The sequence below is a fragment of the Carassius auratus genome, chromosome 7 (assembly GCF_003368295.1).
Source record: "Carassius auratus strain Wakin chromosome 7, ASM336829v1, whole genome shotgun sequence".
Classification (NCBI taxonomy): Eukaryota; Metazoa; Chordata; class Actinopteri; order Cypriniformes; family Cyprinidae; genus Carassius; species Carassius auratus.
Genome location: NC_039249.1, coordinates 3,083,908 through 3,100,248, shown reverse-complemented (window position 1 = coordinate 3,100,248; position 16,341 = coordinate 3,083,908). Strand labels below are relative to the sequence as shown.

Genomic DNA, 16,341 nt, shown 5'->3' with positions numbered 1-16,341 from the left:
TATGGACTACTTTTATTATTTTTCTGATTACTATGATGTGTCGTTTTCAATCTTTGAAACTTAAAAGTTAGTTCAGTTCAAAAAATGAAAATTCCAACATTATTTGCATAATGCACACACATTTTTTAGGGTGAACTATCCCTTCAAGACCCCGTTTCTTATACTGTAGTGCATGGTAAAGAGAAACGTGCACACTTCATAAGCTCTCTTTTTGTGTTTTACAGAAGAAAGTATGTGAGGGTGGATAAAAGTGATGACAAACTTAAATCTTTTAAAGGAAGAAAGAAAAAGAGAACAAGGAAGGTTGCAAACTGCTTCCTGATGGACTTGGAAAAAGGGAGGAAAGAAAGAGAGAGAGAAGCATTGAGCGGAGAAAAGAAGAATGCGGGGAAAATATGAGTTGCCCTTACTTAATTTACAACATTCTTGATTTGAGTCCAATTAGAGATCCACAACTCAGGCTCTGAATGAAAGCTTTCATTGTAAGTCCGTTCTTGAAGCTGGAGACTCGGGCTTGTCTGGAGGATCAGATATCCTCCTGTGTGTCAGAAAGAGAGCGACTCTGGTGGATACCATGTTTGCGGGTGAAGAAATGTGTCTGGAATTTGGTATCAAGGGACACGTTTCTTCTTCCAAGAAACCACATTGACTTACCCAGAAGAGTGATTTTAAGAGAAGCTGCTCAGTGGATGTAGGCGTAATGCTGCAGTTTCAGTCTTGCTTATGTTCAGGCTGTCACATACCATATTACCTTTTATTACTCTCACTTTTAGTTTCAAATTCTGTAAATGAATAGTCACCGTTGACTCAAGTCATATAGGCTGACTGACTTCCATGGAACAGAAAAAGGAGAAGTTTAGCAGAATGTTAATGTCAAATTTTGTGTATGATATTGTTGCATTTTAACCTTCTCTGCATCAAACACAATGTAAGCTGAATTAGAGGCTCAGTTCTCTCAGTGATTGTATTGTTATTGTTATGCTTGTACAGGACATTATTGATAGTAACTGAAGACTGTCTGTTGTGTTTCAGTGCGGACGGCGCGGTTCTCTCAGGAGCCTGCAGACCAGTCAGTGGTTTTGGGCCAGAGGGTGGTCCTGTCCTGCGTGGTCTTCAACTATTCGGGCATTGTGCAGTGGACCAAGGATGGACTGGCCTTAGGCATCGGAGAAGACCTCCAGGGTCAGTGATACACAGAGCTCTTTCTTTCTTTCTGTATTTATGTGCTTTTGTCTTTTTCACTCTTCATATTTGGTCTTTCATGTTTTCCATGTTTCTAACTTTTGTCCCATGATGCTTTAGCAACTGCTTAACCTCTTTCTTTCTTTCTTTCTTTCTTTCTTTCTTTCTTTCTTTCTTTCTTTCTTTCTTTCTGTACTTTTCAGTTTTTCTTTGTACACACTTTCAGTTTCTTCTCTCACTATTTTCCACGTTTCCTGGTTTGTTTTTTCAAATTTTTATATTCTCTTTAACCAGGTAACAACACACTAAAACCACTCAGAATACCAAAGCAATCATGTAGCAACACACACACAAAAAAAGCTTAGCAGCACAGTAGAGGTTGACCAATAGTGGATTTTACCGATAACGATAACTAGGTTGTACCTAATAACCGATTAATCAGCCGATAGTTTTTAAATTGATACTGAATAAAAACTAAAAAGTGCTGAAATTGATCACAAACTTAAAAAAACACTGACCCATGAATCATTTTTTAAATAAAATAAATATATAAAAACTAATATTAATATCTTATACTATAACTTGATAATTCATGTTAGTACATTAATAACTAATGCTTATTTAGTATATATATATATATATATATATATATTTCAAATTTAATTTAATTTTAATTTACAATTTTAATTTACATTTATGCATTTAGCAGACACTTTTATCCAAAGCGACTTACAGTGCATTCAGGCTATCAATGTTTACTATAAAATGTAGGATTGTCATCTTTCTAACTGTTTTCGGTGTTTCCCTGTTTGCTTGTTTTCTGTCTCACTTTTGTCCTCTCTTCCCCTTTGCTCTTTTGCTTTCTGCTCCACTAGCTCATCTTTTCTCACTCCTCGTGGACTGTCAAGAGAATAGTGAGGGCAGGATGTGGTATTTTTAACCTCTGCCATTATAAATAGATAAATGTGGACCTAATAAACTACATTTGCTGCATTCGTCAGATTCGTTAAAAGGCATGAGGAAGATTTCTCTCTCTCTCCCACTCTCACTCTCTCTCTCTCTCACTTTGACTCAGTGTAGTTGTATTTACACTGTGATGCTTCACTGGGTTGTCCCCGTGGCTTTCATATAAAAGCATGCGAACATATCCTGCAGTCACACACACACACACACACACACACACACGTACACGTATGTGCACACACAGAAAGACAAGCGCACAGCACACACTGATAACTCAATCCCACTGTGTGGGTTGGGGAAGCGTGATGTAATTCACAGCAGAATTTTTGTCATTTCTCTTGCAGCAGAAGCTGGAAATGTCCATGTCATAGCACTAGCATACATCACACAAACTCTACTGCCACTCAGTGGTGGAAAACTCAGTTTTTCCCATTGCTAGTAGGCAAACGTCACTGTTACTGCTGCTAAGAGCAAGGTTTATTTCTTTGCAAATCTCACATCTCTAAGTAAATCAAGCATGTATGTCTCATACCATTTTTGAAGCAGATTGATAAAAATCAAGTGGTTGGTTGATGGCTGTTTCTTGTCTGAGCAAAATGGATGAAAAGAAAAATCTTTCGATTTCTTTAAACAAGAATATGAGATTTAAAGGTAGCCTTTTTTCACAAACACAAAAAAACATTACATCTTGCATGTTAAAAGTTTTGCTTATTATTCAGTTTCTAGTCCTTTCAGAAATTAGTTTTGAACAACTACTCATAACTTTTAATAGCAGCAAGCATAAAGAAACCACATAGCAACATGCTAAAAACCAATCTGACCACTCATTTTTCTTGGTTTAGTGTATAATTGTGTTGAAATGAAGACTGTCTGTCTTTAAATCATCACTAAAAGTGGCGCGCTGTGGTCTGTGTGTGCATGTCTCTTGCAGCCTGGCCGCGGTATCGAGTGTTGCGGCTGGTGGATGTTGGGCAGTATAATTTGGAGATCTCAGCTGCCGAGCTGTCAGACGACTCTCTCTACGAGTGCCAGGCCACGGAGGCAGCGCTGCGCTCGCGACGGGCCAAACTCACCGTCCTCAGTGAGTGCTGTGTGTTTGGATGGTCAGTGCATGCGAAAAGCCTGCGGTTTTAGATGTTTGCTGTGATGGAATGAAGGGGTTAATGTGTTCTGAAATTATTAGATTTATGAGATGTTGCTATTAATAAGTGAACTGGTGTGTATGTTTGTGTAGTTCCTCCCGATGAGCCGGTGATTGAGGGGGCCCCGGAGATCCTCCTCACAGCAGGGGTCCCATACAACATGAGCTGTGTTTCCCGCGGAGCCAAACCCGCCTCTGTCATAGAGTGGCAGAAAGACGGCCTGCCTATAGAGGGGGCCGTCAGCACCACGGTGAGACACACACACACACACTCATGAGAATAAATGTAAATGTAATGCAAAACATGCATGAGTTTGTGGGTATGTGATAGCTTACTGTATGTACTCAAGCACAGAGGTTTTGATATGCTCCGTGTCTTTTTGTTATGCAGGAGGTGCTTTCAGACAGGAAACGCGTGACCACTCGCAGTTACCTGCCCATTTCACCAGTAGATACAGACACGGGGAAGAACTTCACCTGTGTCGCTACTAACCTGGCCGTGCCGATGGGCAAACGGGCCACTATCACCCTCAACGTACACCGTAAGTCTAAAACCCTTTCCAGTTTCAGTAACATTTACAAGGAAAGAGAGAAGAGCCAACGTCTCATCAATAAGGAAGCCTGTGGTAGCAATATATTTTATTTTATTTTATTTTATTTTATTTTATTTTACTTTATTTTATTTTATTTTATTTTATTTTTATTTTTTTTAATTTTTATTATTATTTTTTATTTTTATTTTTTTTATATAATGAATATCATTGTTAAAGTCTTCTCTTTTTTTAGATGAATAGAAAGAATCTTAAAAAAAGGTTTACAGTTTACATAAAAAATCTGAAGCACTACTGTAACCGTTTTTTTAACTTTGATGATAATAAAACGTTTCTTCAGCACCAAATCAGCATATTAGAATAATCACTGAAGACTGGATAAAAAAAGGCGGCTAAAAAAAATCTGCTTTATCATCAAAGGAATAAAGTGCATTTTAAAAGACATTTAAGATAGAAAACAATTATTCTATGTTGTTATAATATTTCACAATAATTGAGTGTTTACTGTATTTTCGATCAAGTAAATGCATCACTAGGAGATGCACAATAGACTTCTTTCAGAAACATCACATATTTATATATATATATATACAGGGCTCTTTTATATATACAGGGCAATTGTTTCCCTCAAATATCTATTTCTGTTTGATCTAACCCTTTTGTTGGTGTAACCTAATTTAGTCAGGTAGATTCAGTCATATTAAATAATCGGCTTGAATAAAACCACATGAAGCACAGACTAAACATATCTTACAGTGTCGGAAAAGAAATGACCTCCCACATCTGGCCAGTCTGTGATGCATTCACTGACCGTCTTCTCAACCCACAATATGCAATAACTGTACTAAAGCAGCTTTACAAAGTATAGCACATGAAACCCTTCTAAGAGGTTAAAGCCCCTTTAAGATGATAGCACGAACCATTAGGAGGAACCGTGATACTTTCCCTTGCGTTGACTTCCTCATCCACTCCAGGTCCTTACCCTCAGTCCTTCAACTTGCCTTTGGTCTAATGAATGTCCATGGCTTATTTCTGTATTCTGCATGCCCTCTGCAGACCCACCGGTGGTGACGTTATCCATTGAGCCTCGCTCCGTACTGGAAGGAGAGAGAGTGACCTTCACCTGCCAAGCCACTGCCAACCCACCTGTTATGGGTTACAAGTATGTCTCTTACTAAATGTGATGCTAAAAGTGGTTCCTTTTACATTCTGTGAGATGAAAAATGAACTACCTGTTCTATCAGGGAGATAAAGACATCCTTTAAGTAGTATTAAGCCCCATATATCTAAGGCAGTCGACCCTTAAATTCTTTTCTCTTCATATCTGCTTTGGCGTCGCTGATTGGCTCTTTTTGGCTTTGCTAGGTGGGCAAAGGGAGGTGTGGTCATACAGGGGGCGAGAGAACGTGTTTTTGTCACCAAGGCTGATCACTCTTTCTTCACTGAGCCTGTGTCCTGCCAAGTGTTCAATGCCGTGGGCAACACAAACGTCAGCATACTCGTCGACGTCCACTGTGAGTCTTAACTTCAGAAATGCAACCTAGTCTAGAATCAATCTACTGTATCTACATCTTTTGTTGAACTATGAACGAATCATAGTTGCCATATGAATAATCATATTAAATGCAAAAACCTGACTTTTTTTTTTTTTTTTTTTACTCTTTCATGCAGTCGGCCCTATCCTGGTCGTAGAGCCTAAACCAGTAACGGTGGATGTGGACTCGGACGTCACTTTAAATTGCAAGTGGGCAGGAAATCCTCCCCTCACACTAACCTGGACAAAAAAGGGTTCAAGCATGGTGAGCAAACTATTCCCCTGTGGATCTGTTCAGTAGAAGCTACTTCCTATTACGTGTTCCTCTCTCTCACGAAGATATAGGCTATCCGTTTTTCTCTACAGTTTATTTTTTGGTCAATGAAATGAGTGAGTGAGTGTTCTCCATAAGTGTCTTTCTTTTCCTGGCTCTGCTTCTCTTCCACATTTACCTTCCAACTGTGTTTTGATGTTGAAGCTGTTTCTTTTTAGATCATGTCTAGAGTGAACAGAGCCCTTTTATCTTTTTTCCCCCTCTCTCTGTCTCTCTCCCTGTCTAATGCACAGGTTTTGAGTAATAATAACCAGCTCTATCTGAAGTCCGTTAGTCAGGCAGATGCTGGTCAGTATGTGTGTAAGGCCATCGTGCCTAGGATCGGAGTCGGCGAGACCGAGGTCACACTCACCGTCAACGGTCAGTACAGCTTTTTTATCTTGTTGTACAAGGAAATGATAAAACGCTTTTTTTAAACCATGCAGCTTTCAAAGTGTTTATCAGTATTTGGCTTTGCATTTAGTGATTTATCAAGCTTTAAGTTACTAAAATAAATAATGCTATAAGGTGATATAGTTTCTGTTGTTTATGCCTTTTGTTTTGGACTGTTTTTTTTTTTTGAGCAGGTCCACCCATCATCTCAAGCGAACCGGTCCAGACTGCAGTTCGAGGGGAGAGAGGGGAAGTCAAGTGTTATATTGCCAGCACCCCTCCTCCTGACAAGATTGTAAGTTCATTACAAATGACCTGCATTAACATGCATGCAGCTTTCCACAGAAATGTACAAAAATGTTCCTAAACGATTCGAACAACTGATATTTTACCCGTTTCTTATAATTCACCGTCTGGATACCCATAGGAAAGCTGGTTTCAAAATGTAGTTTTAGTCTTAGAAAACAGATGAGCTCATCTTAAACCAGTTTCTTGAGTTTTCAGATTAAGATGAACTCAAACTAGGCCTGAGCTCAAAGTAACACGCTCTTCTGTAGATGGTTGTGCTGTAGCTTCATATGTGCAGCTACTTTCAGATGCGTCTCTTCTCTGAACTACAAGTGATTCTAATCTAAAATGACGCGCAGCTCAGTCCTGATGCATCTCCAGGATGAGATTTATAAAATATGAAATATGGGAACAGAGAAGTCGTTCTTTAATGCCGTAGCCTTTTCTAATGTCTTGGATTGTGAAGTAAATGGAAGCTTACCTTGGACATGTGGAGCTATGCATTTTTAAATATTCTCACAGCTCTGCATTAATAATACAACCATTTTACTGGTTCTGAGAGGAGAACTGGTGCTTTCTCACCATTATCCAGCACGGAAAGGCCATTTATTCCATTGCCGGTGTGAAATATGTGTTCATGCAGGCGATATGAAGCAGATACAGTTCAGGTGAATTTTTGAATATGCTTTTTAAATCCTAAATATTTATAAAGGATTTATTTTTTCACTCCTGAATGAAATGTACAGATTATGTTGTACTGTACGGTTTGTTTTTGGTCCATTTGCCTCTTGCAGGAACTGCCACTGCAGATTTTTTTTGTTTTTGTTAAATTTTATACTATTCATTTCTCAGCCAATACTTGATAGAATTTTAAATGATTTCCTTTGGAAATTTCATTATATGTACAAACTTATAACAGAGTCAAAAGCTTGAAATAATATATATATATATATATATTTATATATTATTATTATTTTTTTAAGTCTGCATTTATTTGATCAAAAATACAGTAGAAGCTGAAAGGTTTTTGAAATAATTGGTGTCTATTTTAATATTTTAATTTATTTTCGTTCTGTGATGGCAAAGATTTTAGGAAGAATTGAATATAAATGAAATATAAATATGTGTGTTTTTATTATTATTGTTATATTATAAATTGTTTTATTTCTTTTATGTATTTTTATATTTTCATGTGGAGCCCAAGAAGATAAGTGACTGAAGCATTTTGTGGATCCAAATAAAGATTGTTGTATGTTTTCCTAATGTATTTCTAGTTTTTACTTTCTGCAAATGAACAGATCCTTTAGGAGTTTAAGGGTTTAAGTATGTATAATTATTTATTTATATAAAGAGAGAGAATAATTATCTGTGTCATCTTGAACCTGTAAACCATCGCTGACACATACTGGAGATTTATGTGAAGTCCATGTGAGTGATGTGTTTGTTTGTTGTGTGTTTGTCCCAGGTGTGGGCATGGAAGGAAAATGTGTGGGAAAAAGAGAAGGGGACCCTATTAGAACGATACACAGTAGAACAGAGCAAACCGAGCACAAAGGGCGGTGCAGTGCTGTCCACCCTCACCATCAACAACGTGATGGAGTCAGACTTCCAGTCCACATACAACTGCACTGCCTGGAATTCATTCGGACCTGGCACCATGATCATCACACTGAAAGAGACCGGTGAGGATATGTGCCTGCATGTGCACACCCATACTTCTTTTAGGACAATCGTGTGATTTTCAGTAAAATTGATATTTGTGATATTAAAATCATTTGTGTGGTCAGTCTGGCATCAAACAAAGAAAGTGTTTTAGATATAAGGTACAGTTTAGTCCATTAGTCATGAAACTTTGTACAGTTTATGTCTTCAAAAATTCACTGTACACTGCATCATCTTCAGAGTACAGTAGAGTGCTCTACTGAAGTAAAAGAGCACAGCCTTCAATAATAAATAGCTTGAATGGAATCACCTAAATCTGCTTCATGTCACATCAGCTCAGGTTAGGAGTGCTCGCTCTGTTTAATATACAGTATGTGAGTCCATTTATACTGCTACATTAAAGCCACAGTGCAGTTGTTTTATGGCACACATCATATCACAATAACATTCCCTCTTTCCTTTTGCCTTCATAACTATCCTTTTCTGTCTAAAAATGAAAAAATGCATCGTGGTGCTTATCTTTCTTTTTGTCTTTTTCATTGGCGTAGAAATAGTGCCGGTTGGGATCATTGCAGGAGTCACCATCGGCTGTTCGATTCTGCTTATCCTGTGTTTACTAGCGTTAGTGATGTTTTTGTATCGGCAACGCAAAGGAAGTAAGTTATCAAAGATCACTGATACAAATCTACAAATGACACTGAGCTTTCTTGTTCTTAATTTTTTTTCACAACGATTAGGGTTGGGTATTTTTTTTTTTGCAAGATTCTTTGATGGTTAGAAAGTAAAACAAAAAACAGCACTGAATAATTTAAAATTTTATAGTCACTGTTGATTTTAATTTTTAATTGAATGCATCCTTCTGGGATTAAAACTTCAAAAAATGTTTTCTGACCCCAGTCACAGAACAGTAATGTAACTGATTTAACCATATTATTAAAAGTATTGTTTTACACATTTCTTATCATTAAAATAATTTCTCAGCCTGTCTTGTGAGTTGTGTAAACATCACCTAATTTAACTCAACAATAATCTGACATGCAAAGTTTGTCTTTAAGAAGTCTTTAAGAAATAAAAGTGTCTCACAAAATCCAAGGGTATATTTAGCCATATTTATGAACATCAATAATAGCCACAAACACTTCAAAAAGCATGCTCAGGCGGTGATGGATCAGATGTTTACTCTTCAGGTCGTCGAGGGGTCACGCTGGGCAAGCCAGATATCAAGGTAGAGACCATAAACAAAGAGACCCACAGCCTGGAGGAAGACTCGGGGAGCGTCTCCACTGCCACACGCATGGTGAAGGCCATGTACTCCGTGAGTCATTCTGACAACACACACACAGCAATAACTGAAGGATGGAGAGGGACTTTGAGACTTGAGGCTTTTAACACCAAACATAAAACTTGAATTATTTCAAATTAAATATGATCCTGAAAACATTTGTTTTTTTTTTCTAATTATTCAGTTTTGCATTAAGATAAAACTCATTAACAGTTTGGTTTAGCTGCATTTTTTTTTATATAATGCTATATTGTTAATTAAATGCATATTTTTAATGATTAATTTTACTGTGCTAATACTAAGTATCTTGATGTAATGTTGTGTCTTTTGCCGGTGGTGATTGTGAATCTTCTGAAGATGATACAACAGCACTCAAATGCTCTGAAATTCACTTTTTTATTATTAAAAATTGACACTAGATAACACTGAAATTTACAAGAATCGACCACAAGATTTGATCTGTTAACAAATTGTCCGTAACATTATTCAGTATTATTTTACTAACACTTGTGTCACACAATGCTTTCCGTATATAATAACCAACACATAACAAAGACGCTTCTATCTTTTAACTAATCATCTCCCTCTAATGTATTTCCTCTAAAATAACATTTCCAAAGCTGTAAAAGTAATCCTTTTTCTCTCTCAACCTCCCTCTGTTCCTTTATATCCTTCTTCTCTTCTCCTCCTCTTATCTCCCGTTGGTTTTCCTCCCCTCTTACGTTGCCTCTCTCTCCCCTTCTTGGTTGCTCTCTTGTCGTTTATGGTTTAGTTTTTACCTTCTGTGACCCTCTCTCCCTCCTCCCAGCCTTTTAAAGATGACATTGACCTCAAACAGGAGTTACGCAGTGACACGCTGGACACGCGCCAGGACTATGAGCTCAAGGTGAACAGACACACCGATACTTCTGCACAAACTAATATAAGTGATATATGACCTGTACTTTGTTTTACTGAAGCATGCAGCTTCTATAGACCTCAACAGTCGGGTCCCATGTGTAAAAATCCTATTCGTTACTCTGAAGGAAAATTAGCCACATCCTGTTAACCTTTCTTAAAAGACCAAGCATTAGGTCCAAGATTGTTTTTGGTTAGGATATGCTGCTGTAGAATCCATAAGTGTGATTTTTTACTTCATTTTGTAATAAAACATGCTAATTTGTCGAATTCCCTGTGAAGAACTTGACTACAAATAATATTAAACCCAGCAATCAGAGTATGATAGATAATAATCAAGTCTCCCTAATATTTCTCCATTAAGATTTTTTGCTATAAATTTATGGTATGTTATGATCTTTCTACCCTAATTTCCAAATGCTTTTTGTTTAAAATTTAAGCTTGCAGTGTTATTCATTAAACTGGCTTGTTAGGATCGGTTCATAGCTTAAAACTCTATATTGATTTTTTTTAAAGCCCTATGGAGAAAATGAATGCGGGAAAATATTTTCAAAATGTTTTTTTTTAAGCTGAATTTTCAGTAGCCATTACTAGTCTACATTATTGTCTTCAGTGTCACATGATGCTTCAGAAATCATTCTATCATCTATTATGCTGATTTGGTGCCTCAAGTAACATTCATCATTATTCCGAATTTTTAAACCAGATGTGCTGTTTAATATTTGTGAAAACCGTGATACATTTTTTTTAGGATTATTTGATGAATAGAAAGTTCAAAAGATCAGCATTTATTCGAAACAGTATGTGACAATGTTAAAGTCTTTACAGTCACTTTTGATTAATTTAATTCATCTTCAGTGCCACCTCTGGAATGCAGCATTCATTATAAAACACCAACAGTATTACCACAAAGCATGTTTGTTTTTGCCTTATTGTTAAAGAGAATTTTAAATGTACTTACAACCGAGTGTTCACGTATTAGCTACACTAAACATGTGTCTTTTGCAGGACCCGACAAACGGCTACTACAACGTGCGAGCTTCCACCCATGATGAGGGACGTCCCGCTTCCCGATCCATGCACTACTCAGACTATCGCACCTCTGGACAGCCAGGGGGCGCTGCAGCCGTTGTGAGTAGTGGCTCAGGAGCTCCTGGAGCTACAGCAGGTCCGGGAACACCGAGCAGCTTGGCTCCGGGGTCACGAGCGGGCTGCTACGACCCTCGCCCTCCCTCTAGACTCTCGCACAACAGCTACGCCCAATTCAACACGTTCACCCGCGCCGGACAGTCCCAGCAGCCTCCACCCAGTTCTGGCCCACAGACTAGCGACTTCACCACTGAATGCAGCCTGTTGGACTCTACCGCTCAGCTCGCATACGAAAATTATGGCTACCCGCACTATCCAACGTTTCGGATGGGTTTTGGTCCTCCCAGCCTCGCCCCGTTAGAAGGCGGCCCGTCGTATGAGATGTATGGAGTCGGGCCGGGCATCGGTGCAGGAGGCGGAACCGGAACCCCAGAGACTGGACTTGGGAAGTACGGCAGTTCCACGCGGTTCTCCTACACCTCCCAGCATTCCGATTATTCCCACCGACACACACAGAGGATGCAGACACACGTGTAAAAGAGAAGCGTCACCTGTACGTAACATCAGTTACGCTGATGTTATGCCGATATCGGCCACATAAGTACACACACTCCCACAGATACACAGGATGGAAATAATGAATGCAACGGAGATAAATACGGAGGGTGAACAAACAAAGAGAAGCTCAGAATAAACGGAGGCCGAGCAATGAGAACGGGAGGCAGGGCAGGAGCGTCTTGGCGTTCATTTCTCAGCTCCAGGAGCTGAAAGCGAAAGTCACAATCAAGAAAGACTCTAAGATCTTTATACCGTTCACTAAATCCTGAATGCTTTTAATAAGCATGATCACAAAGGTACTTCCTGAGAAATGAAGGATGCCTCTTATAGGCTTCTAGTCTGTTTAACAGTGGTCTCTGTCAGAGATGGTCATGTGAGATAGAGTACATGTATGGATTCTCTTCAATGGCTTCTTCAACTTCAACTCTCCTTAACTTTGGCTCAGTTTAAAGGGCATTTAATGACAAATCGCACAATATACAGTGGGGTCCAAAAGCCTGAGACCACCAAAATTATTTTTTTTTTTCAATTTTGACGTAAACCGAAAAATGTCAGGATTAAAAATAATGTAAACCAGGAAAAGCTAAATGAAGCCAAATATTTAAGTTCTACACAATTATAGGTCACTAATCAAAGGTAAAATTTGATCACGAGAAGGGTTTTTTACAAAAGATTTTCTTGCTTTCATTTAAGCCCAAGTTGCTCTTTGAAGCTTCCTCAAATCATGCTGAATGACATGGACCATCTTTTGAATAATCTGGAGATGTTTTGGACAAATTGCGGAATCCTGTATGATAGATTTAAATATAGTAATAATGTGTTAAAAATGGTAAAGCAATGGTTCTCAACCAGGGGACTTCCAAGAGGTGTCAAGATGACTTAAAATAATTTAAAATAAGAAAAACAAGCATTAAAGTCTGATACAGCTACTAAAAATTGGAAAAACTAACTTTGTTCTTTGAAGAACCAGGGTTCCTGCTGCCTTAAAAACACGCATAATGTATAAGGCAGCCTAATTCTAGAATTGGAAAAGTCACATAAATTGACAAAATTCCTTTCGCCTTTTTATAAAGAATGTAATTTTTTTAAAGATTTTTAATCTTAATATTTATCCAGTGATTCGCAAACAACTGAAAAAATTGCCAATTTATTAGAAAATTATTAAACTTTAAAATATTAGAAAAAAGAAGGCTTCTAGACCCCACTGTACACAGTTACCTACAGTATGTCACAAAATATCCAGATATCTTTATTTTTCCATTCATAACTCAAATTATGAAGATCTGCATTTTACAAAGGAAATGAAGAGCACACGATACTCATACAATACTCTTGATGACCAAAGCAACCTATTCTGAGACTAGATGATTCTTTATTATTTTGTGTGTAAATGAGCATCTACCTGGGTATCCAGCTTTCTGAGCTACCTCGCTAAACAGGTTACTAGCCTTCCAGTGCAGCTGGATCCATTAGCAGAGCAGTTGTATCTGCGCAGAAAGGTCCAACTCGATTTAAAAAAGCACTTTTTGGGAATTGCAATAAAATACATTACCCGTTCAATTTCAACATTGTGATGGAGACAAGTTGAGGAAGCCATTTAACTGTTTCCAGACATGGTCAGCGACAGCCATTTAGTTCTCTATCCTACAAATAGTTAAAAACCATGGAATATATACATATATATATAAATCTATATACATATTCATATACAGGAATGCCCCACTCTTTTCCATGGTGCTTTTGTAGTGGGGTCAATGTTTGCACTGCATTCCAGTATTCTAGCTTAGATTACCCTCATAATCGATATGTAATCTCTCATTTGCACACTAGGCTAGAGCGTTCTCTCTCTATGTTTCGAATATTACCGAATATCTTCTTTTTTTGGCATATTTCTGTAAGTGATTCTGGACCAAAGGTTCAACGTTAGAGTATCAGTCTTTATTTGGGTGATATTCACCTCAACGAACAAAAAATATGCAGATTTGTTTGTTATCGTTGTTTGCGAATTTATTCAGTCGCGAGTTTTTCTTCTTCTTTTTTTTTTGAGGGTTGGGAACAGCAGAGAAGGTCTTAAACTGATCCAGCCTTAGGTATCCAAACTCACCCTTACTGATCTAAGATCAGGCTGCTATCACATTCGTCTTAAAGATCAAATTGGAACTAATTTAAGGTCAAAGGTCTGGAGTGGTTTTTAACGTCTCACGCCCCAGAGGAGACTTTCAAGTGAAGTTTGAGATCGGAAAGTCTTTCACTCACTTATTCACACAGACACACACCTGATATTTGTGCCAAACGTCTTGAACTATTTTCCGCCAATTACGAAAAACTACCTTACGGGGACCAGAGACTTTTTTTTTTGGCTATGAACGTCTTCAACAGGTTTTGAAGGATGCCATTATCAAAGCGATGATGACAAAGGAGAAACATGAGGATGAAGACAGTCCTTCTGAACAGTGAGGTACTCGCTCTCTGCGACTAGTTTTCGTCTTCGTCCACATTTCTAATGAGCCTTGTAAATACTTTCCCATGTGTAATTCCGACTTCAAGTATTATTTTACATCATTTAATGTGATGCACTCTTTAAATGCAGTATTGCTATGTTTTCAAATGCGTGAAGAAGGTAGCGATGGTACTTTCTGACTCGGTATGGTACAAATAGGACGATGGTAGCTTGATTGAAGTCAGTACGATACCAATGAGGAGGATCCAGAAACATCTTGATGACCTGCTTGAGCTGCCAATCTCTCATCCTTTATATTGATGGCCTGGGGGATAAATTGTGGGACATATGTGACCCACTGGACAGTATTTGCATCCCCCATCCCATCTAAGAACTTGAAGCTCCATGAAGACGAGACGAAGGATTTTATGAAGGAGTTAACAAATAAAGAGTGGCCTTAGGAAAACATGACTTTTATATTCCCTCACTTTCTAAACCGGCTTAAGGCCAGAGGAGTGCGTGCAGATGACTGTTTGAGTGTTTTTGTGTGTGCGATTGAGTGCGAGGATGTGAAAATCTTTATGTAATCCATTCATTTAATTCTCTCACGTTCCTGCTCCAATATTTTCTTCTGCTGGTAGGAGTGTATCCTGTATAATTGTGTCTTAGAAAATAAACGTTGACCTTACTGTACTGTTCTTGGTAGATGAAAAATGTTTGACAGATGTACAGCCAGGGCCGAAAGTTTTGAGAATGACACAAATGTTAAATTTTCACAAAGTCTGCTGCTAGAGAGTTCTTGGATCATTTTGTCAGATGTCACTGCGGTATACTGAAGTATAATGACAAGACGTGTCATTTATTGACAATTACAATAAGTTTATGCAAAGACTGATTTGGGGAGTTGACCCTTCTTTTAGTCCTCTGTAATTCGCCCTGGCATGCTGTCAATCAACTTCTGGGCCACATCCTGACTGATGGCAGCCCATTCTTGCATAATCAATGCAATCAAATGAGTTTGTCAGAATCTGCGAGTTTTTGTTTGTCCACCCGCCTCTTGAGGACTGACCACAAGTTCTCAATGGGAGAGTTTCTTGGCCATGGACCCAAATTTCAATGTTTTGTTCCTTGAGCCACTTAGTTATCACTTTTGCCTCATGGCAAGGTGCTCCAGGGCTGAGTGCAGTGGAAATGTTTTTGGGATTAAGTTAATTTTCCTGGAAAAGAGGGTTAATCGCAATTCATCTGATCACTCTTCATAACATTCTGGAGTATATGCAAATTGCCATCATAAAAACTGAGGCTTTGTAAAAATGTATGTTTGTGTCATTCTCAAAACTTTTGGCCATGGCTGTCCAACAAAAGTTACTTATCTTTTTTTTTTTTTTTTTTTACATTTTATTTCTCTTTGATTCTTTTTTTTTCAATATTTTTTAAAAAATGTTACGTAATTATTTTTTCACAGTATATCAGAAATAAAAGCACTGTTTTTCTAAGAATTAGTGAACTATTGAATGCGTGGTTTATTTATATATATATATATATATATATATATATATATATATATATATATATATATACACATACATATATATTATTGTTCATTCTTGGGTAAGGGAAAATGTCTCCTAGAACTAGTTTTAATTAGAAATCGGGGACAGCAACAGTAAAATAGGAAGAAAAATATGACAACATTATTGTTTATGGGAAAGCATGCAATTTAATAAATGTACAGTAATATAGACCCAATATTAATACTGTTTTTAGAGAAAGTTCCTACACAACAATTACACAAGAAATATAGTAAAATAATGAAGTATTACAATTTAAAACAAATGTAAGTTATTGTTGTAATGTTAAAGCAGAGTATTTCCTGATACATGTACTACTACTGTTGTCATCAAAATTAAAGCAGCTGTACTGTGTTTTGGTAGAAACTGATAAATTTTAACTGATAGCCTACTGATAAATAGAAAATTCTAAATTCTAACAGCCATAAAAAAAAATAAAAAACATTTTGTTACATGATAAATGTCTTTACTGTCACT

General features: G+C 37.6%; 1 protein-coding gene and 1 long non-coding RNA gene across 5 annotated transcripts in view; one reads left to right on the top strand and one right to left on the bottom strand.

Annotated features, from left to right (window-relative positions):
• LOC113105532 (kin of IRRE-like protein 1) overlaps positions 1-15,795 on the top strand; it is a 30,170-nt gene extending 14,375 nt beyond the window's left edge. The window contains exons 2-15 of one of the 4 annotated variants that reach the window (XM_026266634.1): positions 1,033-1,182; positions 3,077-3,226; positions 3,380-3,537; positions 3,678-3,828; positions 4,894-4,999; positions 5,203-5,351; positions 5,509-5,636; positions 5,939-6,065; positions 6,272-6,372; positions 7,831-8,047; positions 8,570-8,683; positions 9,215-9,342; positions 10,082-10,195; positions 11,215-15,795. In XM_026266634.1, coding sequence (XP_026122419.1) covers positions 1,033-1,182; positions 3,077-3,226; positions 3,380-3,537; positions 3,678-3,828; positions 4,894-4,999; positions 5,203-5,351; positions 5,509-5,636; positions 5,939-6,065; positions 6,272-6,372; positions 7,831-8,047; positions 8,570-8,683; positions 9,215-9,342; positions 10,082-10,195; positions 11,215-11,832 — 2,411 coding nt within the window. In that variant the 3' untranslated portion in view covers positions 11,833-15,795. The remainder of the gene's footprint in view (positions 1-1,032; positions 1,183-3,076; positions 3,227-3,379; positions 3,538-3,677; positions 3,829-4,893; positions 5,000-5,202; positions 5,352-5,508; positions 5,637-5,938; positions 6,066-6,271; positions 6,373-7,830; positions 8,048-8,569; positions 8,684-9,214; positions 9,343-10,081; positions 10,196-11,214) is intronic. The other 3 variants (XM_026266635.1, XM_026266636.1, XM_026266637.1) reach the window with 3 other exon arrangements.
• Positions 9,074-11,306, bottom strand: LOC113105533 (uncharacterized). Its single transcript, XR_003292377.1, has 2 exons — positions 11,168-11,306; positions 9,074-9,352 (listed from the first exon to the last, which is right to left on the bottom strand). It is a non-coding gene; the product is annotated as an uncharacterized LOC113105533 (long non-coding RNA).
• Positions 15,796-16,341: the final 546 nt, after the last annotated feature.